The 21,711-nt window shown below is 46.7% G+C and overlaps 2 protein-coding genes across 2 annotated transcripts in view; one reads left to right on the top strand and one right to left on the bottom strand.

The window, feature by feature from the left end:
- The first annotated feature begins 1,775 nt into the window (after window positions 1-1,775).
- Window positions 1,776-17,206, top strand: ACAA1 (acetyl-CoA acyltransferase 1). The gene is made up of 12 exons (XM_019508086.1): window positions 1,776-1,955; window positions 2,088-2,181; window positions 2,278-2,335; window positions 5,066-5,145; window positions 5,486-5,528; window positions 7,527-7,625; window positions 9,131-9,211; window positions 11,191-11,381; window positions 11,523-11,702; window positions 12,801-12,856; window positions 13,939-14,084; window positions 15,103-17,206. Exons 1-12 carry the CDS (start codon window positions 1,791-1,793, stop codon window positions 15,176-15,178), a joined length of 1,269 nt encoding a protein of 422 aa, XP_019363631.1. The 5' UTR covers window positions 1,776-1,790; the 3' UTR covers window positions 15,179-17,206.
- Window positions 17,207-17,208: 2 nt separating this feature from the next.
- Window positions 17,209-21,711, bottom strand: part of DLEC1 (deleted in lung and esophageal cancer 1) — a 69,306-nt gene continuing 64,803 nt past the window's right edge. The window contains exons 38-39 of the mRNA XM_019507934.1: window positions 21,562-21,682; window positions 17,209-17,829 (exon numbers count right to left, since the gene is read on the bottom strand). Coding sequence (XP_019363479.1) covers window positions 17,700-17,829; window positions 21,562-21,682 — 251 coding nt within the window. The 3' untranslated portion in view covers window positions 17,209-17,699. The remainder of the gene's footprint in view (window positions 17,830-21,561; window positions 21,683-21,711) is intronic.

Here is a 21,711-nt window from a genome sequence, read left to right as displayed (position 1 = left end):
TGTCTGCCTATAGGGTTTCCCGTAAGTCTGGAAATTTGGTGCTGGGGGAGCAGCAATTAACATTGCCACCACTCGCCCACAGCTAAATTTTTGGAGCCCTCCAGGTTGGTTGATACAAAGCTAAGGGCCAGGAGCTGAGTTCCCTGAACTAGGCTACGACAGCCTCCTGTTCCAGCTGCGTTGCACTGCTCTGCCCCTGACTTTCTGGATGAGAATCCCCCTGTTCAGGGGATGTTGGTCTGAGGGGATGAGGATGTGTGGGTGGGAGGGGAGTGGGGAAGCTCTTGTTTGCAGAGCCATAGGCAGCCTGAGCTGGAGGAGCTCTGCCTGCCTTGCTGTTGTGTTGCAAGGAGCAGAGCTTTGCCCACGAGGGAATCCAGGCCTCAGTTCTGAGAGGGATATCAGGCTTGAGAGATGTTGAAGCCTCAGTTGTGAAAGTGGGCCATATGCACAAGTGACCTGTTCAGGCTAGTGGTCCTGTGCGCTTTCGTGGGACTGCTTTCCTGAGCAAAAATCTGCATGCTAAGTCTTTCCATGATTGAGACCTAAGTCAGCCTCAGGTTGTAGTGGCTTCTGGGCAAGTGCTATTGCTACTGGAGATAATAGAGATTATACCTCAACAGGGCTGGGTGTGTATTCCCCAAGGTCTTCATGACCTGCGCAGCTTAAATCCTAACAGCGAAGGGAACAACAAGTACACACAGTAAATATTTCCACGGGGACTCTCCTAGTTCTCCAGTTTATCCTCCCCTCCCAGGACTGAGACCTATTGCTTCCCGGCAATAGTATGTGGCAAAGAAAAGGATAAGATTCCCGGGCTGGGCATTGATGCCACAGCGCGAGTTCATTTCAACTCCTCGAGGTGGGTAGAAGAGTCTTGATTAACAAAAGAAATGTGCTCCCCCTTTGTAAGCCAGTACTGAGTTTCTCCAACCACCTTGCAAGGTGCAGTCCCACCATGCCTCAAAAGCGGTAGGTTTGGGTGACACGTCGCACTGCCTGGCTGCACGTCTCCATCAGAAGGGAGCAAAGCCTCCCTGGCGGCAGGGCCGTGGCACCAAGCCTCTATGCCGAGCATCCACGGCACAGCACGGCACGGCACGGCACCACGGGGGAGCTGCTAGACGCCCCTCGGGCAAGGCACTGGTTCTGTAGCCATCTCGCTGAGAGAGAGGATCGTGTTGTCCAGGACACCCGGGCCAGAAGAAATCGGATGATAGCTGCTGTCGTCGTTAGTTCTGGGGAGCGAAGCATCAGCCTGCAGCTTGAGCCACAGGGCAACGACCCGAGTGTCACAATCACAGAGGAGGAGGGTGGCAAGGGACCTCAGGAGTTGCATCTGGTGCAACCCCCCACTCAAAGCAGGACCAGCCCCAACTGGAGCATCGCAGCCACCGCTTTGTCTACCCATGTCTTGAAAACCTCCCAGGGATGGAGAATGCATCCCCTCGCTGTGCAGCCTGACCCAGTGCTTCCCCGCCCGCCTAGTGGGAGAGCTTTTCCTAACACCCCCGGCTGCACCTGCGAGGCGAGCGGGGGGGGGCGGCAACCGCCCGTGTCCTGGAGGGGAAAGACGGAACTACAAGCCCCGGCATGCACAGCGCGGGGCGGCGCGGTGCATGGTGGGCCCGCCGCCTCCCAGCAGCCCCGCGCTCCCTTGCGGCGCCATCTTTATGCAAACGAGCGGGCGGGGCCGCTCTAGCCGGGCGGGCGGCGCTTTATAGTGCCCGGCGGGGCCGCTCTAGCCGGACGGGCGGAGCTCTATGGTGATGGCGGCCGGCGAGCGTGGGATGCGGCGGGTGCAGGTGGTTTTGGGCCACTTGTCCGGCGGCGGCTCCTGGGCCGCGGCCCCGGCAGCCGCCCCCTGCTCCAGCCGCGATCCAAGGGCCGAGGATGTGGTGGTGGTACACGGGCGGCGCACGCCCATCGCCCGCGCCCGCCGTGGCGGCTTTCAGGTAGTGCGGCCCAGGGGGGGTGCTGAGGCGGCGGGATGCTGAGGTGGTTGAGGGGAGGGGTGCCCTCCTTTCCCTGTGCCTCCCGAGGCAGGCCGCTCTCACCAGCGCCTTCGGCCCATGCCCCCCTCCCAGCACACGACCCCGGACGAACTGCTCTGCGCCGTGATGACGGCCGTGCTGCGCGACGTGCGCCTGAGCCCCGAGAAGCTGGGGGACATCTGTGTGGGTGAGTCCAGCCAGCCCCGCGATGGTTCGGGGAGAGTTAATTTCCGGGGGCTGAGGGGACTCGACTAATGGGTTGCCGTCGTGTGTTTATGTGCAGGCAACGTGTTGCAGCCGGGCGCGGGGGCCAGCGTTGCAAGGATTGCCCAGTTTCTGAGGTGAGCTGTGTCCCGGCTGCATTTTGGGTGCCCGGGGGACGGGGTCAAGGGTCGGGATGCAGCCCTAGCTGCTCTTTGTTTAGAAGTGAATTTTTTACTTGTGATGCCAAGGCCATTGGGTCTGTTCACCTCCCTTGTTTTGCTGCTTTTCTCTCCGTTTTAGGAAGGGGGACAATACATCCTTAGGTGTAATTTGTTCTCTTCAGTAGTGATTATCAGATTTTCTTCTTGTGCCTTCAGCAGCAGGCAGGGCAGGGTTGTACCTTAGAGACTAGCTGGTTCGGAGAAGAATAAGCTTTCATAAAGTTCCAGCCTCCTTGCTCGTGTGTATGTTATTACAGTTACGGGTACTCCTCGCTTAACTTTGTCCTGGTTAACGTTGTGTCGTTATTATGTTGCTGATTTATTGGAGAACATACTCCGTTTAAAGTCGCGCAATGTTCGGATATAATATTGTTTGGCCATCACCTGCTATTAGCTAACTACTGTGACGTGATTGGCTTCGCTTAACATCTTTTTGTTTAAAGTTGCATTTTCCAGGAACATCACTACGTCATTAAGCGAGGGGTACCTGTATGTGAAATAATTATGTAATGCATTATAAATGTATTGTATTACATTATTGTGCATCTTCTTTTAAGCTAGAGAAAGCTAGGAGAGAAGGAAGGGAAAGAGGTGGCTTGGGGACTTAGGGGGTCTTCACATCGTTCCCATGCCTGGCTGTGTCTGTAAGTCTGGTTGCTCTCACTAAGTTGTATGTGATCGGCAGCTCTCTGCTTAGTGCAGTGCCTGGTGCTCTAATACAACCATGCTAGCAGAAGGACTGAAGTCCTGAACATTTACTCCTGGCACATTTCCCTGTAAGTCAGAGCTGAGATCCTTTTTAATAAGACAGTTTCACTGCTGCCCTTTGTGCTGGGTCTGTTCAGTCACAAAACATATGACTTCAGTCTCCAGAGACTTGCAGTGCAGCACAAACAACAGGTACAGCAAGTCATTGGCAGTCCGTGTCCCTGAATACTGGAGAGGTTGGTGGTGGATGGGTTGTTTTCCACCTGGAGGGATGTGGGCAGTGGAGTCCCCCAGGACTCGGTCCTGGGGCCTGTACTGTTCAACATCTTTATCAGAGATCTGGATGTGAACGTGGAAAGGACGCTGTCCAGATTTGGTGATGACACCAAGTTGTGGGGCGAGGTGGACACGCTGGAGGGGAGGCACAGAAGCCAGCTAGATCTAGACGGGTTACAGAGGTGGGCAGATGAGAATAGGATGGAGTTCAATGCAGACAAGTGCAAGGTGGTGCATGTAGGGAGAAGGAACCAGCAACACACCTATAGGCTGGGGAACTCCCTTCTTATCAACACGGTGGCAGAAAGGGATCTTGGAGTCATTGTTGACTCCAGGATGAACATGAGCCACCAATGTGAGGATGTGGTCAGTAAGGCTAACTGCACCTTGTCATGCATCTACAGATGCATGACAAGCAGGTCCTGGGAGGTGATCCTCCCCCTCTTTGTGGCATTGGTCAGGCCACAGTTGGAGTACTGCGTCCAGTTCTGGGCGCTGCACTTGAAGGGGGTTGTGGCTAGCATTGAGAGGGTCCAGAGGAGGGCCACTTGCATGGTCAAGGGGTAGCAGGGCAGGCCCTACAAAGAGAGGGTAAAGGACCTGACTCTATTCAGCCTTCACAAGAGAAGGCTGAGAGGGGATCTGGTGGCCATTTACAAACTCATTGGGGGGACCAGCAGGAATTGGGGGAGGCTCTATTCCCCCGGGCACCACCTGGGGTCACTAGGAAGAACGGTCACAAATTGTTAGCGAGAAGGTTCAGGCTGCACATAAGGAGACGTTAGTTCATGGTTAGGGCTGCCAGGCTTTAGAATGGACTCCCAAGGGTGGTGGTGCTCTCTCCTACCTTGGGGGTCTTCAAGAAGAGGCTGGACAGATACTTGGCTGGGGTGTTATGACCCCAGCACTCATTCCTGCCTGGAGCAGGGGGTTGGACCTGATTGATCTTTTTAGGTCCCTTCCAACCCTAACCATTATGAAACTACAGTGTTATCTGCCCTTTGGGTCTGGAACTACAGAGAACATTGTTTAAAAGCTTGAACCTGCCTCTTCTTTTTCTTCTATTATGATTTAAGTGTTTCCTGGATATGACGGGCAGAAATACCTGATGTTGGGTGGGGAGGGGGAGAGTTGTTAAATTGAGCTTCTTTTTAATGGAATTTTATCATTCAGGAGTTTTTTGTTCAGGTTTTATTGTCAAGTTATGTCCCCTTGACTGATTTTTGTCTTCTGTCAGCTACTCATGAGCCAGTGAAGGCAACCACATGGGTTGCAAACCATCAGTGACTGTCATGTACTTCTGAATTTTTACAATGCCATTTTGCCCCCTCAGTGTGGCATGTGACCTCGTCTAACCCAAAATCTTGACAAATGAAATGGGGCTGCCTGACACTCTTGCAAAGAACATCTGTTCTAAGGAGACTGATTTCTACCTTTAACGAAGTCGGCTCTGGCAGATTGATTCTAGTCGCCAATCTGGTCTGGAGACAGTTTTCACTTCTGTTAGCCTAGGGCAAAATGCAGCAAAGCAGACCCTGCCATAGATGGGTTTGTCTTTAGCACATTTTGTTCAAGAGCAAATTATAAGGAATGAGGTTTCTCTTCAGTTGGATTGTTGGGTGTATGAGGTCTTCGACTGACTCTGTCTTTGTTTTGCTTTAGTGGCATCCCAGAGACTGTACCTGTATCGTGTGTCAACAGACAGTGTTCCTCTGGGCTCCAAGCTGTGATCAATATAGCTGGTAAGCATGCAAGGTATTGATCTTCCCTGTTGAAGTCAGCCTCTCACAGTTCTATAATCTCATCCCTAATTCTGTCTTTTACAAGTTTTCAATACTTGCCTGTGCCAGACTGCTTGTAGCCTTCAAACCTAAAAGCCTTTTGTGAAAATCCTGTCACTTCATTTCTGTAAAAATTATAGTGAGATGGAAGGGCTGAAACTGTCTCATCTGAAAATCATTTAAAAAAAAAAATGGTTTGGCTTACACCAGGGCAGATTTACATGGTCCTCCAACTAGACATCATTGAACCAATGATTATTCTAGGCGTTGGTAAAATATTGATAAAGTATCTTTGTTGCAGGCGGCATCAGAAATGGGTCCTATGACATTGGCTTGGCATGTGGGTAAGAGTGTTTCTATGCAGTTATTTATTTCTTTAGCCTTTCGTAGTATTTTGCTGCTCTATCATCTTTGATGTGTGGATCGTAAAGACCTTTACTGATACACTTCAGCATCCAAATCAAGGGAATGCTGTCTTCACTTTGCTGATTTGTAAACTGAGCATGTGAAATTTGAAACCTGAATCCAAATGAGAAGACACCTTTGGGTGCCTAAAGCATATGCTCTGAAAAGGTCTGAATTTTTCAGAAGCACTGAATACACATCCTCTGAAAATCATGGTCTTTTGAAGTGTCTCCATATCCCCAATGTTCTCTAGAAATTGTAGGCCAGAGTGATTTTTTTTTTTTCTCCTGGAGTTTAATGAAGTAGTGGGGAATGGTCATAGTTAGGCATCCCATCATTACAGACCCTTTTTAAACAATATAGTAGGCCTCTGATATCCCACCTGTAGAGCCTGTTTTTTGTGTATGGATATCTAATAGCAAGAGTGCCATTTGCAAATGGCTGTCTACAAGCCATTTCATCAGCTGGTGTTGGTCTCAAATTCCAGTTCTGTCAGGTGCTGAGATGATCATCACATCCATACTAATCGGTGTGTCTTATAGAAGTGAAGAAGGTATTTCTTTCTGGAAAGATAAACACAACTGACTTAATTCATGGAGCTTCACCGGTTACTGCAGATGATTATTAATAGGATTTGCAATTGAATATATTGTAGTATAAAATGCATTGCTTTCTGTATAAGTAGCAATGATGACGTGAACCAGGAGATTAATGCATTTCAGAAAATCTGAATTATGCAGGAGCAAACTTGCAAGATCAAAGTGTTTTTTGTTTTGGTTTTGTTGTTGGATTTTTTTATTTTTATTTCCCCCAAATTTCAAGCCTGGCCTGGGTTGCTCTTTGAAATCAATATGGTGATCAGTGAGAAATCTCTTGGTTTGGAGTTTCTGATTTGGCTTTTACATAATTTGGTGTCATCTCGTCTGCTTATGCAGTACCTTTTTATCCACAGTTTTGAAGCTGTTAATTTGCTTCCAGCCTAAATGTTGCATCATCTGCGAACCCTGACTTCCTTGCTCAGGTTGTGCAACACCAGACACCTGGTGTTACTTGCTTGAATGCTTTCTGTAGTGGCTTGCTTAACTCTTGGCTTGTCAGACTTCTAGCCCTATTGTTATTGTTACTATTGTTGTTGTTATTTGAATTTATATCGCCCCTTATCAAGAAAAGGCCAGGGCAGTTTACAATAAATGACAAACAACCCACAGATGAGAAACAACAGTAGACTCTCTCCAAAGAATACTCCAAAACTTGAAACTCCTCCTTCCTGTTCCTCATTCCCCAACATGGCTGCTGCTTCCCTGCCCATCACCCATAAGAGCAGACCCTCTAGCCAATTCCATCTGTTCCCAACTCCAATTTTCATGTAGGTATTAAAACAAAACAAAACGCCTCTTCCCACCCAGTTCCACTCCCCTTCCCAGTGTCCCTCCCAGTCTCATACCCCCTCTCCTACAGGGGCTGTCCCAAAAAACACACAATTCCTTCCCCTTCTGCCAGCAAACACAGGAAATTCAAATAAGCTGCAACACATGCATGTTCATTGCTCTTGGTAATATTCTGTTGGTGGAAACTCCTGTCCAGGAACCTTTGTTTCCACACTGTTTACAGGAGAAAAGGACTCCCAGAATAGTCAGTAACTTCTACCCACATCATAAAAACATGAGGATTGAACTGCCGAAACCTGATATCCCACCCTAGGAAAAATAGGACTGTTTAATCTGTAGTGATCTGGCTTCATTTTTTTTGTTTCTGCTTGGATTGTTTGTTTTAAAAACAGGCTGAGTGTAAGTTGTACAATAACCAATTGTGTTTCTTCCTTATGGTACAATTTGGTTAGAAATTTGAGCTTTTCTCTTAATATAATTAAGAAGCTTTTGTGAAACTAAGTCAAAGGTGAATGACACCTAGATTCAAACATTTTTCTTCCTGTCTAGAATGGAAACAATGTCTCTTAGGGGTATGAATGAACCTGGTGATATTACTTCTCGTGTGGCAGACAACAGTAAAACCAGAGCTTGCCTTATTCCTATGGGGTGAGTATCTTCTTCACTCCTCCTAGAATTAAAGCTATTTTTTTTAACCCTGCCTCTGTAAGGTCAGTGTGTTGTTTAAAAACTGAAGGCATCATATTTACCCAAATTCAAGATGACTTTGAATTTAAGATGACCCCCTCCCAATAATTAGGTTCTATATAGGTTATAAATGTGTGTTAATTTTCCATGTACAAAATTTGTTTAGTTCAGGGGTACTCAACCTCCAACCTGCAGGGCAAATGCAGGCTGTGGAGCTATCACTTTGTTTTTATCACTATGTTTTAATCGCATCTAGCCTGCAAGGCTCCTCATGAGGTATGGAAATTTGGCTGCGGGGGAGTGGTGACCATTAATACGACCGCACTCCCTGACCCTGCCAAGTTCCCAAGGCCTGTGCAGCTGGTTGGGGCTGGGCTGGATCAGGCCATGCCCCCTTCTTTTCCCACAGGGCCAGGTTGGGTTTGGCCACCCTGCTTCCTCCTGCAGGGCTTGGACAAGCTTCCCCCCCACACCCACAAAAAAAGGGAGGGGAAAAAAAAAAAAAAAGACCCGCCTCCTGCAGGGCCCAGTTGGGCCTCCCCCCAAACAGGGCCAGGCTGCATCCCGTTCCCTCCTTGCAGGACTAAATCAAGTTCCTTTCCCCTGTGGGGCAGTGTGGAGGCTGGCCTGTCCATGCCCCCTTCCATACAGCTAAATGGTACCTGTTTTGCCTGCCTGGGCACCAGATTGGGAATACCAGCCCATGGATGGACCAGGTGCTGCCAGTCTGGCCTGCCAGACAAAAAGGTTTAGTGGAAGGTTGTCTTAAATTTGTCTCTTCCATTGCTGTAGTGGGGAAAGCAATAGTGAGGGGTGAAGGGCCAGACCCTTGCCTGCCCCTTGCCCTTTTGTGTCTGCCTAGCCCCTGCTGTCTGCCCCCAGTGTCTCCCTTACCACACCTGTCCCATGCCACTTACCTTCTCTTGCAGCTCTAGGACAGTCAGCAGCAGCCTCAGGCTGGGCTGCGCTGGGGCTGGAGAGACTGGAGCTGAAGCAGAAGATAATCGGGGAGGAGGCAGGCTGTGTGGTCTCCCCTGTGCCCTCTGAGCTGCACACATGGGTCTCCCCCCAGGTTTCCCCTTCTACTCCATCCCAACCCAGTGTTCTCCCCCATGCTTCCCCAGCTACAAGTTCCCTCCCACACCAAACAAGCCATCCTGGCCCAGGGCAAGAGGCAGCTCAGCTCTGACTTCAGCCCCAAGTCCAAGACCAGCATTTTTTCCCCATGCTGATGGTGGGGTGAGAAGAGGACACCTCATTTTGGATTTAGGTAAACACGGTAATCGCCTCAAGCAGACTGCTGCGAGCAGCTGATAACTAGAACCATGCCTCGAGTTTGTGTGCTTGTTATGGTGGCAGCTGGCTTGAGAGGCAGAGGAGAAACTCGGTCTTTATTGTGTTAGCATGAAGATCAGTTCCCATCTCTTTGAAGCACTCTTGGTGATGGCAGTATTGTTTTCCTACAGAATAACCTCGGAAAATGTGGCAGAACAGTTTGGAATCTCCCGAGAGAAGCAAGATGCCTTTGCCTTGGCTTCCCAACAAAAGTAAATACAGTGCTTTTCTTTTGTGCTAAGGGAATAAAGTTTAGTTTTAATTAAGCATATTAAATTACCCGCTTAAGAGGAAATTCCTTCATCCCAGAAGCAGTATTGTTTCATGTTGAAAGCTTCCTTGTAAGCTGCAAGGCTGCCCTGAGCCTTTTCTGGGGAGGGTGGCATATAAATGTAATACATAAAATAAGTTAAAAAGTGCCTTTTCAAATGCCAGCAATGTGTAGAGAGGGAGGTGTAAAAGGTTCTGAGCACAGAGTAACGAGGAGCTTGTGTGTTCTGAAGGTAATCGGATCGTATGTCTGACCCCCATGTACACAACTGGAAATCTTACCCCAGCATGTTTTATGCCATCTGTATTTATGAGTGAGGCTTTCTGTATTTATCATTACCCAGATATGTCACTCTTTGCATAGCCTTTTTGAATGTTTGGGCTTGCTTTACCTAGACAGCCTTCCACTTCCGTCCAGGATGGTGAGGCAGACTTTCCTGGAGGGAACATATAGGGGTGGCTGTAAAGTACAGTGCTGTTCCTGGCCATTGTTGTGATATCTTGTGCCAAATGAACCTAGCACTCTCCCAAACTTGTCTGTTCCATAGAATAAATTGGTGCTTATTGTCACCTGGAATCTCAGTAGTGTCATACTAGTGGGCAATCTGCTGCTAACTCTGGATTTACCAGAGCCATTTGGGCTAAAGAGTTAAATTCAGTTTCAGAAATAGTCTGGTCAGGTGTGGTCCTGGTCCAGTTGCTTATCTAATACAGGAAGCTACTGTACCCACTAGTTAACTTTTAGATTCTGGCCCTTCTCCGAGAGAACTCGGCATGCCAGCCTTTCTTGCTGGCCTTGCGCTGATAACTCATAAGGCTGTGTGTACGCAAGCCTCACCTCTCACCCAAGGAAGAGGGCAGTTCTCTGACCTTAGTCATGGGGATCTGCAGATTCACCCTTCAGCATTTTGTTCTCATCTTTCCTTTACCTGAACTATTCAACACTTTCATTTCATTTCACTTTCCTAACAAAAGCTTAAAGCAATGTGGTTATATATGGACAACTTTTAATAGTCGCATATTAGTAGATTGTCCCATTCCTCCAAACCAGTGTAACAGGGCTACCATGCTGCCAGGGATGCCAACTCTTGAGTTAGAAAAACATTAAGGGTCCTAAATCCTTTGTAGGTGTGGGAGACCCCAGGGCTAGTACTGTGGTCAGACTCAAAATGGCTGATTACGTTCTGCCTCCCTCAATTCACCTGGTGATTTCTGCTGAAGATGGTATTTGTTGTGTGTCCCAAGCTGCTAATGTTTCTCTGTTGGGATATAGCTCCCAGACCCCTCTCTGACTGGGGTTTGGTGCTAGGTGAAGTGATTCCTGTGGAGATGCCTTATGAAACTATGTAATGTTCCTGGAATCGTTTCTGGATAAAAGCTGACATTTGAGTGCTAGTGCATTGTGCCAATTTGTGTCAATTGTTCCCAACAAAGACAGGCTGACCTTTGTCTTCACACTGCAAAGAGAGAGGGAGGAACTTGACCCCTCCTTTATTAACTAGCAAGGAAAAACTACCTTTGTGTAACTTGGCCTATTTGGCCTCTACTTAAATTAAGAGGGAGAGTCCCACACTCAGGACCTATGGTTCACTTATTCCTCCTGTTTGGATAACAGTAACAGACCTGTGACCTTGGCCACAGAACTTCATGGTTGTGACAGTGCCACAAATGCAGGCATTCAAGTCCCAGTGAAGTCAGGGACATAATGAACTTGTGTCTTCCAAAGACAAAAGCATTTTGACTTATAGCAGCAGGTCTGTTACAGGGCCCATTCCACCGTTTGCACATTGCTGTGCCTGTTTACAGGATGTTTGACAGTGTGGGCAAGGGATCTGCAAACCAGTCTCTTTACAAGCCATGCTGTGAACTGGCCTTGGTCATCTTAGACTATTTCAACCCTCCATAACTTTTATTTCAATAGAGCGGCCAGAGCTCAGCAGATGGGACTGTTTAAAGCTGAGATTGTGCCAGTAAGGACTACTGTTACGGATGACAAGGGCAATGAGAAAACAATCACTGTGCACCAAGATGAAGGGATCAGGCCTAGCACCACGCTGGAAGCCTTGGCCAAACTGAAGCCTGCCTTCAAGAAGAATGGTACCACAACAGCAGGTAAAGCCTCTCAGTATATTGAGAGTTTTCTAATTAAAGACCTGGTGGTGGGTAATGTGAGCTGCTGTCCCAGCCCACTTGCGGTGCTGGTAACCAGGTTTGCCCAGGCTGAAGTGATGATATTGGTGACTCTCCTAACAGGTAACTCCAGCCAGATCAGTGATGGAGCTGCTGCAATTCTACTGGCGAAACGCTCCAAAGCAGCAGAGTTAGGCCTTCCAGTTCTAGGGGTGCTGAAATCCTTTGCAGTGGTTGGAGTGCCGCCGGAGGTCATGGGCATAGGGCCTGCCTATGCCATCCCAGTAGCTTTGGAGAAGGCTGGTAAGGAGCCGTGGGATTTGTTCTGTTTTGTGCAGTGCAGTATAGTGGGGGTCTAGGTCTTGTGGTTGTAGAAATAAAGTTTATTCCTTCAGATGCAGAGCTCATGGAGTGCAGTCAGCAGTAGGAGTACTCGCAGGGCATTTGGAGCCTTCAAAGAAGCCTTGCCTAGCATTATTTTAATGCCCAGTTCACTCGTATTGCATTGGTCTTCCCAAAAGCTTGCACTGAATCCCTACGTAGTTCCAACAAAGGGCTAGTAAGGAAACATCTGTGGATGGACTTGCCCCGGAGGACGCTGTGCCCTTCCCCAGGCACCTCCTCCAAAAGAGGTGCCCCACCATGGGAGGGATTACTGGCTTTTCAGCAGTGCTAATTAGTACATGCAAATGAAGTTATGATGTTTTCAGCTGGACAGGAAGTGTGCTTAAAGTGGTATGGTCTGCCTGAGCACACCACTGCTGGCACAGTACATGTACAGTGTAGAGGGGCCAGTGACTTGTACTTGATTTGCTAATATTGTGTTCTCATGAATGGCAGTGAGATGTTCCTGCCTGGGATTACACACTGGTAGACCAGCATTTTAACTTCTCCACACTAGGCCAGTTCAGCATGGTAACTGTGTATGCTGTAACTGGGAACATACATGTGTATTTTCAAACATGAAAATACATGTTTGCCTGTGGACTGGGATAACAGTAACAACCCTGTGGCCCTGGTTACAGAACTTCATGGTTGTGACAGTGCCACAAATGTCTAAACTGTTTAGCGTCACTGTAGTTGTGTGTTCAGCAACAGTTCTTTTGATCTCTGAAAATTCCCTGAGATCTTTAACATCTGCAGAGGCAGGGTAAAGGGAGTCTTGTTTAGCTCATCTAGAAGACTGGTAGCAATGCTTCATTATGCAACCTGCCACTGAATTTGAAGTTTTGTGATCTCTGATTGCAAATTATGCTGCAGTTACCCAGGTGTCTCCTCCTTTCCGTGGAGGGACTAGCAGGATATTTCATTTAGAGCCCTGTTTATGAGTGATCATATTTCAGGCAGCATTTAATTATGGGAATAATAATAATCCCTTTTTCTGATCTGTCTAATATACAGGTTTGACTGTCAATGATATTGACATATATGAAATTAATGAAGCCTTTGCTAGTCAGGTGAGTATGTTCTGTTTAACTTGTGTGGCTTGGTGACTGAGCACAATTCATGCTGGATATATCTCTGCATGTAATGGATTTCCATTTGCCTCAAGTAGGAGAGGCTCAGTTAAATTTTGATAATGCATACAAACCATTATCTTCTATGACCACGACTTCCCTATTCAATAGAAAGCAGGGCAGATTTGCACCTTCTAGATAAAGAGTAACCAAAGTGGATAGATAGATGGATATAGCACAAACTTTCACCTGGCTAACTACACATCTTTCTATTCAATGGGAAAGACAGCACAGGAACTCCATTAGCATGACATGACATACAACAGATAAGGAAACTCAAAGCAATCTGTCCAGTGAACAGCAGAGCTCAATCCATTCTTTGTGGGTTTTGTTATGTTGCTGTGTGGTGGTTTGCTCAGTTCTGTAAGGCACACTGAGTATCGCTAGCATTAGTAGGGTGTCTGTGTAAACTTGTCATCTTCCTGCTATGTTTCATAATGAGGATGCAGGATGAAAATCTGCCCAGATGCTTCCCTTTTTGAGAGGTGAAGACGGGACCTGCTCTAGAAACCAGGCAGATTTACTTGCTATTACAGTCTCTGTAGTTGCAACTGATTGCCTATTTACAGTATATCAGCCTGGCATAGTTCTCAGCTGGCTCTGCATGGGCAGTCTAGTTCCCCTGCCTTCCATGATGATTTATGGGTGTTGCTAAGGACAGGCCTACTACGTAACTGGATACACAAATTGTACAGGTGCAGTTACTAACCCAGTGGTGGGGTTTTTTTTTTTTTTTTTTGGCGGGAGGGTTAATGCTTATTTGAAGAGGTGAATCGGAATGCCCTGTTTTCCTTTAAAGTGGGTGTTTGGGGCTAAATTCATCCTTGGTCCAAACCTCCTGAAGCCAACAGGCCTGCAGGAGGCATTTGTTTGGTTGACTGGCTTGTATTCCACTAACTATAAAGACTTGGGACTCCCAGTATTTTTGCAATCCTCTTTGCTCTCCATCGTGGGATAGATGCTGAAGGAGCTGATATGCAGGCTGGTGCTTTCACAGGGGTATTCTCAACTTATCTTTCTAGGCTGTATACTGTGTTGAGAAACTGGGCATCCCAATTGAGAAGGTGAACCCCCTTGGAGGAGCAATTGCACTGGGACACCCTCTGGGCTGCACTGGAGCTCGTCAAGTTGTCACTCTACTCAATGAATTGAAGCGCAGGGGGAAAAGGTGAGGGTTAAAGACCTGTAAGTGCCTCCCTGCTTCAGAGTAGCTGCATGTTTGCCTCTGCTGTGTGGCAACACGGAGCTTTTAGTACACCCTTTCCTAAGAAATGGGACATTTTCTGTGCCTCTTGAATACCACAGAGGAGAGGAGGGGCTGGCAGGCTGCAAACTGCTCAGTGAGTTGGGTAAAAGTAATTTGGATCTCTTCAGCTGAAGCGGAGACACTTGAATGTAGCGTCTTGGCAGATTTCCATAGAGCTTGTTTTTCCACAAAGCCTGGATGGTAGCAGAAGTCTCAACATTGACCTGGAGGAGATAGTAGCTTAGCCCTCTTCAGGGAGGAGGGCAGCCTGCTGAGAATATTTTGCACTAACCTGATCTGCTGATACCACAGCAGAGGCTTCTTCCTTGCTGTGATAACCTGAACCAAGGCAGAATTGCCCCATCTTGGACCTTCTTACTATTCCCTGTTGAGATGGTGTGGAGTTCTTGGAGTGCTCCACTTCCTGGTAGGGGAGCAGGTACATCTGTGTGATGCCATCTACCAAGCTGGAAATGGCAGGGCAGAGTCTGGTTCTGGGGCCTTCCAGAATCTTCCTCCTAGGGCAGTGGGGCCAACCATTCTCTGGCAGGCATGCCACAAATTAGCCACACTCCCTCCCTCCCTGAGCGCTGCTCTGATCCCCTTCCCCTGCCTCATCAGCAGCTCTGCCTTCTGCTCCGTGCATAATCTGTTCTGCTTTCTACTTCTTGCTCTAGGGTCCTTGCCCAAACTGCTGCCCTGTCTGCCCCTGTGCTGCCTGGCCCCCTCCCCTGCTTGTACCTGTGTGTGGCTCAGGTTGGCCATCCCTGGCTTAGGACGTGGGAAGGAATGACTGCTCCTGTATCAGCTCTTGTGCCTTGTGGCTGGCTGAAAGAACCATGGGTAGCTCAAGTTTATCTCCTCTGAGATTTTTCTTTTCTTGGCTGGTTTAGAACTGGAGCCATTTTTCTAACCATTTAACTCCCTCGTTCTGTTGCAGAGCATACGGTGTGGTGTCCATGTGCATTGGAACCGGCATGGGAGCTGCTGCAGTGTTTGAATACCCAGGCAACTAAATTCCAGCGCACACAAAAACAAGGCAGTTCTAATTCTTCTCTTTCTCCAGTGATAGTGAATCATTTGCACTAAAAACTTAGAACTGGATCAGGAATGTACATAATAGAAATACTGATTTGCAGGCACTAATTATCAAATTGTGGAACTAATACAGTCAAGGAGTGGGGGTTGCAGAGTGAAAGAGATGGGCCTGGTGGCTGTTTCCAAGTGAAGCTCTACTCATGGCAGTGAGCTCAGACATTCACTTTGATTTCACAGATACAGGCACTAGCATCCTGCTAATTGTATTGCTAATTGTATAAAATCACTGGCATGGAACTAAGGGATCAGGCTGCAATTCAGCAAGCTTGAGTTCACAGGGGTCTTTACTTCTCATTACAGGAAAACTGTCTAGGCTCTTGTAAGTTAAAATCAAAATGCTGGTGCATATGGGGAAACTTTTTCCAGATGTTTTTATACCTATTTTTATTGAAATGATTAAGTTGTGAAGAACCCGGGGAGGGGGTTGTTTTGCTTGAGCCCAGTGCAAATTCTGTATTTAAAATGGTTAAATGTGAGTAATTTACCACCAGCTGGCCCCATAGCATCCAAACTGCTGCTCCTCTTTATTGAGCATGTGGATGGTATGAGTGCCAGACTGGCTTGGGTTCCACCAAAAAATCATGGTTTTCTACCTAGCTGTTGTGAAACAACAACTTGGACTGAATAGGAGAAACTTGATGGGAGTTTATCTCCTCACAGTGAGGGGGCCTCTTATACATGAAAATTATGAGGGGATGGAGGAGGGAGAGGTTAGGGAAAGGCTTCAGCGGCTGCTAGAAACTAGGAATTTTAAGCTAGAGACTGATCAGTCCCATCCTTTGCTGCATTTGTTTAATTGTAGCTTGTTGGGTGGCTTTTAAAATCAGCTTTTCCCCTGAATTAACAGTAAATGTAAACCTGCCTTGTACATTCCTTGTTTGCTGTTAGCAATGGCCAAGTATTGGTAACTCGCACAATGTTCCAGTACCAGGACAGCCACATGCCTCTGGCCCTCTAAAACTCTCTCCCTCGTATACTACCTTTCAAGGGTGGAAAGCCCTCTGTGCTAGTAACCGTTAAAAGAAAGCAGACTTACTGTCTAGGGCAGCCTGCAGGCAGGATCCAGCCTAAGAAGAGATGGGATCCAGGCCGTGACACTTCAGGGGAATTGGTGGCATCCTCCAGCTGAAGCAGCAGAGGAGGCATTGCCAGCATCTGTTGCCACCAGAGGCTAGTTCCAGGGTCCTGCTGCCTCTCTCATTGTGTATTGTCTTCACAACATCTGATGGTGTGTGTGGGGATTGACAGCCCACAGTGAGGGCTGCATAGCAAGCAGCAGCTTGCAGCAGCAGATGGTTGCCAACACCAGGTCTAGGGTGTTTAGAAATGTTTAAATCAATGCTATTTAGATAATGTTGTATTGTTTAAAAAATGCTCACCAGTAGGCTGAATTCTTGATATTTGTACCTTCCTGCTAATTAGGATAAAGTATTCAAATAAAATGGAAGCAGTGTGCTGGAGACCCAGGAATTATGATGGGGTAACTTCAAGGAGATGCCTAATTTATGGGGTTGCAGAAGCTGCATTTCCCATCCCTGTAAAAATTTGACAGTTGCTCTGGGTGATGTAAAAATTGTGGGCCTGTGTTTTGACAGAGCAGTGGGGTTCTCACTGCTTGAACAAACCTGTCTTAACTCAGGTGCAATGCACAGACTTCAATATTTTTTTCCTCTTCCTGTCCATACACTGCTGTGGGGGGAAAAGGGTGGCAGCAAGACTGAAATATTGTTGCACTTCAAAGATCAGCTTGAAGTCTGAATTTGTGAGGCTGCCAATAGATAAAAATTAAGAGAGAATTAAAGGCTTCTCCTAGCCTAAGTGGGAAATCCTAGGTTGCAGGTAATTAATAGTCTGTTAATTTAGGGTGGCATTTTACAAAGGTGCCCCAGGGATTTTTGACACCAGACTCCACTGACTTTTATATAAGATAAGGAAAATGGACTCAGTGTTGGTCTCTGTTTCTTTTTTATTCACCAACTTGTGCAACATGACTGATGCAGAATTAACCAACTTGTTTTTAAGCTACGCAACAGGTTATACAAGAACTACAAGGCACTCTGACTTTGCAATGATGCTAGTGGCATTGCTGTTACAGAAGCTCCCTTCGCTGTTTCTTTAGGAACAACCTGCTTTAGGGAAGGTGTTGAGGCACATATGTTAATAAAAATTAAATGTGGCATGTTCCGTTCTGATGCAAAAATATGCTTTCCTGAGTACCATGGGGGGTGGAGAGGGGATTTTGGGGGGGGGGAGTGGAAGACAGCTCGTTTTAGTAAAATTCTTAGACATTCCTTGGAGTTTTATTTGGAAAGTGCATCCGTGTAGTTTAATTTTAAGCAAAATAATCATAGACGAAGTGGTTTATCCTGTACATAAACTTCCAGTGACAGCAATAGCCAAGAGCTCAGCCCATTATGTTGAGATCTCATCTAGACCATCTTATTTAAACACTGAGCGGAGATCTTCATATTTCTCATCGTAGGATCCTTTGCCTCTGATGTGCAGAGTGCAGGATTTCTCTCCCAGCAGTCCAACAATGGTTGCTGTGGTTTCATATTTGATGCCACTCCTAAAATACAAGAGAAGGAAACTGAGTTGCATTTATCTGCTTGTGAAGGAGGGACCTCTTGTAAATTTAAGTGACAGTAGAGTCAGGAGAAAGAAGAGACTAAGGAAAGGTTTTAGGGGTTTCCAAAAGCCAGGAATTTTAACCTAAAAAATCATACAAGTATTTAATATGACACTGGAGGAATTAACTGAGAGACAGAAGCTTCAGTGCTCATAAATATCCATTTATAGGTGGCACTGGGTAAGCTGAGCTACAGCAGGGGACAGGTCTGAGCTCTCTTCCGGGCTGAAACATCTCTCCCATCTGTTCTGGTAGGCCAGAGGGAGCAGGGAGCTAGATGCTGGCCTAAAGCAAATGGCGCTGTGTTTACAAGTATCCTTGCATTTGACTTGTGGTTTGTGGCAATCCTCAGAAACCCTTCACTTTTCTAGAAACAGGCCTGAGGGCCTGTGCTTTTCCCTACTGTCCCACTTGTTCTTTTGGCTCAAAATTCCCCAGCAGGAAGGAGCACCTTTGCGCACAGCTAAACTGGCTACAGTTTAACCAATTTAGTGAGTCACTTCATGAGGGAGGTTAAATGTGCTGAATCAAAGGAGGTGGCTACTAGGGAAAACAGTTTTGCTTTTGGGCAGCCCAGAGCCACTGTCAGTTTGCAAGTGGGTAGATGTGCTTCATGCATGCTCTTGCATGCAAGATCACTCAAGAAAAGTGAATATTAAACCAGGACTTTTATCGTCTCCCTCACCTGCATTTTAACTCTAGGAACTTGCCTGTTAACCCTGCTCAGTGTTGACTTTATCATTGAACTCCCTGGAGTAGACTCCCTCGCTCGGTTCAGACTTCCTCCCTTTGCAGGCACGTGGATGCCTCTGTGCAATGAGTCCTCATTTTTGTTAATATAATTTAGAAAGCCAGTTAGTTTCTCCATAGTTTTGTATTACATAGGAAAGTATCACAGGTGTGTTTCTTTGCCCTCTTCCTAAGAACTTCCTTGCACTGGAGATTGTTTTCCCAGGAGAGTGTAACCTTGCTGATGAGTATGGGGAAAACTAAACACAGTTGGGGCATCACTTAAGAACAGTCAACTGCTGTTTACTGGTCAAACCAAAGGGTCCATCTTGCCAGTCTCCTGTGTCACACAGGGGCAGAGAGTGGATGCTGACAAGGAGAGTGACCCAGGTAAGACCAGGTCCATTGTTGCCCCCCACCCCCTTCCTCGCTTACTTGCAGCCTCCAGCATTTAAAGTTTAGGAAGTTCTGAATTGGATGCTCTACCCCTAATGCCCATGCTGCAGACCTACTGACGCCCACGTCCAGTCCCCCTTTCTGCATCTGTCTAAACTGTTGGCTCCTACCACGTTTGGTGGCAGTGAGTTCTACATTTAAATGACACTGTGGAAAAGAACGTCCTTTTGTTAGTTTTAAATTTACTGCCTATTAGTCTCATTTTGTGACCCCTCGTTCTTGTATTGTGAGAGAGTAAACAATACATCCATTTACTTTTTCATCATCATTTAATATTCTGTAAACCCTTATCATATCCCCCCTCAAGCATCTCTTTTTCTAAACTGAATAGGCCTAGCCTCTGCCTAAGAAACTCCTCCATAACAATGATCATTCTTGTTGCCCCTCTCTAGACCTTCTCTAGTATCCTTTTTCTGAGGTGTGGGGACCAGAACAGGGCACAGTATTCAAGGTGTGGATGCACTATGGATTTCAAGGGGCATAATGCTACTTTCCATTTTGCTTACAATTTTCAATCCCTAACATTTTGTTTGCTTTTTTGATGACTGCTGAGCACAGAGCTGATGCTTTCTGTGAACTGTCCGTGACACCCAGATCTCTCCTGCATGATAGCAGCTAGCATAGAGCCCATCATAATATAGGTAGAGTTGTGGTTATTTTTGCCCAGGTGCATCACTTCACACTTATCTACATTGAATTTCATCTGTCACTTAGTTGCCCATTTGCTCCATTGTGGTAGATCCTTCTGTAGTTCCTCACAGTCTTTACCAATGAATAATTGTGCCATTGGCAAATTTGGCCACTTTGCTGCTTACCCCCTTTTCCAGATCCTTTATGAATATGCTAAACAGCACTAGTCCTGACATGCATCCCTGGGATACTGCTATTTACTTCTTTCCAGCCTGAAAACTAACCATTTATACTTATTCCTTGCTTTCTGTCTTTAAAACAATTTCTAATCGGCAAGTGGACACAGGCTATAATCCCATGATTAAGAGCCTCTGATGGGGGAACCTTGTCGAAGGCTTGTTGGAAGTCCAAATACACTGCGAACAACTGGATTGCCCTGATCCACCTGCTTACTGACACTCTCAAAGAACTCGAGTAGGTTGGTAAGGCCCCCACTGCCTTCACACCACCTGCCTGCTACCACCTACCCCCTGACTGCCTCTCCTACCACCTGCCCCACTGCAGTGATGGTGGGGACAAATTTAAGGCAACCCTCCGACAATTAGATTCTATACATAGACAATTATAACATCTATAATTTTTTCTTGTATGGAATCCAATTATGGGGTGGGGGGACATGACATACTTCACTGCCAGGTACTGTACAACTTGCAGGCATTAAAGGACTTGAGAAAACATTATCAGATTCTATAATCCCATCTTTTATCATTCCTGTTGCTGTATATAAAACCTTTAGACATGAGGTAGCACATCACCATCAAATCAGTTGGTTTTGTGAAGTGCTGTATGCAGGTGTTACACAAAATCCCACAGCCATCTATTTTCATTAACAAGGGCTGCTTCTAGCTGCAGATGCAACACTGCTGTGTGAAGCTTTACAGTTAGCATGACCTGTTATGCTAACAGTTATGGTTTCCAAAGCTCCAAGTGACTGAAGCACTAGGGTGGTGACATACATGCCTGATGAAGCACTACAAAAATAGCTGTTCCACTTCAAAAAATCCTCCCTGGGAAAAGCAGGAACCACTTTGAAGTGTTGCATGTAATGGTTGCAACCTCTATTTGGTGCCTTCTCATCTGCAGGTGCTGCATGCTCCTTTAGTAAAGGCTGAGGAATGTAAGGCTAGTTCAAGGAGGAACCAATATAAACCTTCATCTTGGGATTCGGACTGCTTACAAGGGAGTATTCATCCCTCTGTGTCAGCTTGGGAATGATTTTCTGGTTGAGTTTAGCAGCACTTCCCAGTACGTATTTTATATAGACAATGCAATAAATGTGTTGCTGCACCCATTACAGCATAAACAGCAAGGGTTTCACTTTTTTTGGATAGTTGAGCAACAGTACTCGCGTGTGTAGCATACACTATGAGAACAGCCAGCAAGTGCTTGCAGTCTGTCCACCACAGCATGTGCAAACTTGAAAGAACTGCTTGAGCTTCATGACAGCAGTATTTTAACACTCGTCCCTACACTTGGGGACTTGCATTGTGACCACGCACATTGAGGATGTCTGAATCCCATCGGTCTGCTAGTGCAATAACTGCACAGACAGGCATGCCAAAATGTGTGCCCGTGTATACATGGGCCCTTAATCACTGACAACACAACTCAGGGACTGTCATTATTACTGATCACTTCCGTAGAAACCTCCTTTGTTGTAGGACAAGAAGAGCAAAGCTCTCCTTGTCGACAAGAATGTAACACAGAGCCTGGGCTGAGACTGCTTTAAATGAAATTAACACCTTAGTAGCCTGGGCTTGAAAATATCCTTGCAGCATACCTGTGCCCTTACTATACCTTGCTGTAAAGCAGATCTGTAAAGGTACTTTGGTGGGTAAGTCAGCTTCACGGGCCTCCAGACTTCCGCTGGAGGGGGAGATGGAAAATACTTCCAGGTCAGTATGCTGTTCCTGTTGGTCTGCAATACAGAATGAATATGCAGAGGCC

Source organism: Gavialis gangeticus, unplaced genomic scaffold (assembly GCF_001723915.1).
Source record: "Gavialis gangeticus isolate Ggan-Ray unplaced genomic scaffold, GavGan_comp1, whole genome shotgun sequence".
In the NCBI taxonomy this organism is placed as follows: domain Eukaryota; kingdom Metazoa; phylum Chordata; order Crocodylia; family Gavialidae; genus Gavialis; species Gavialis gangeticus.
This window is presented reverse-complemented; position numbering and strand designations above follow the sequence as displayed.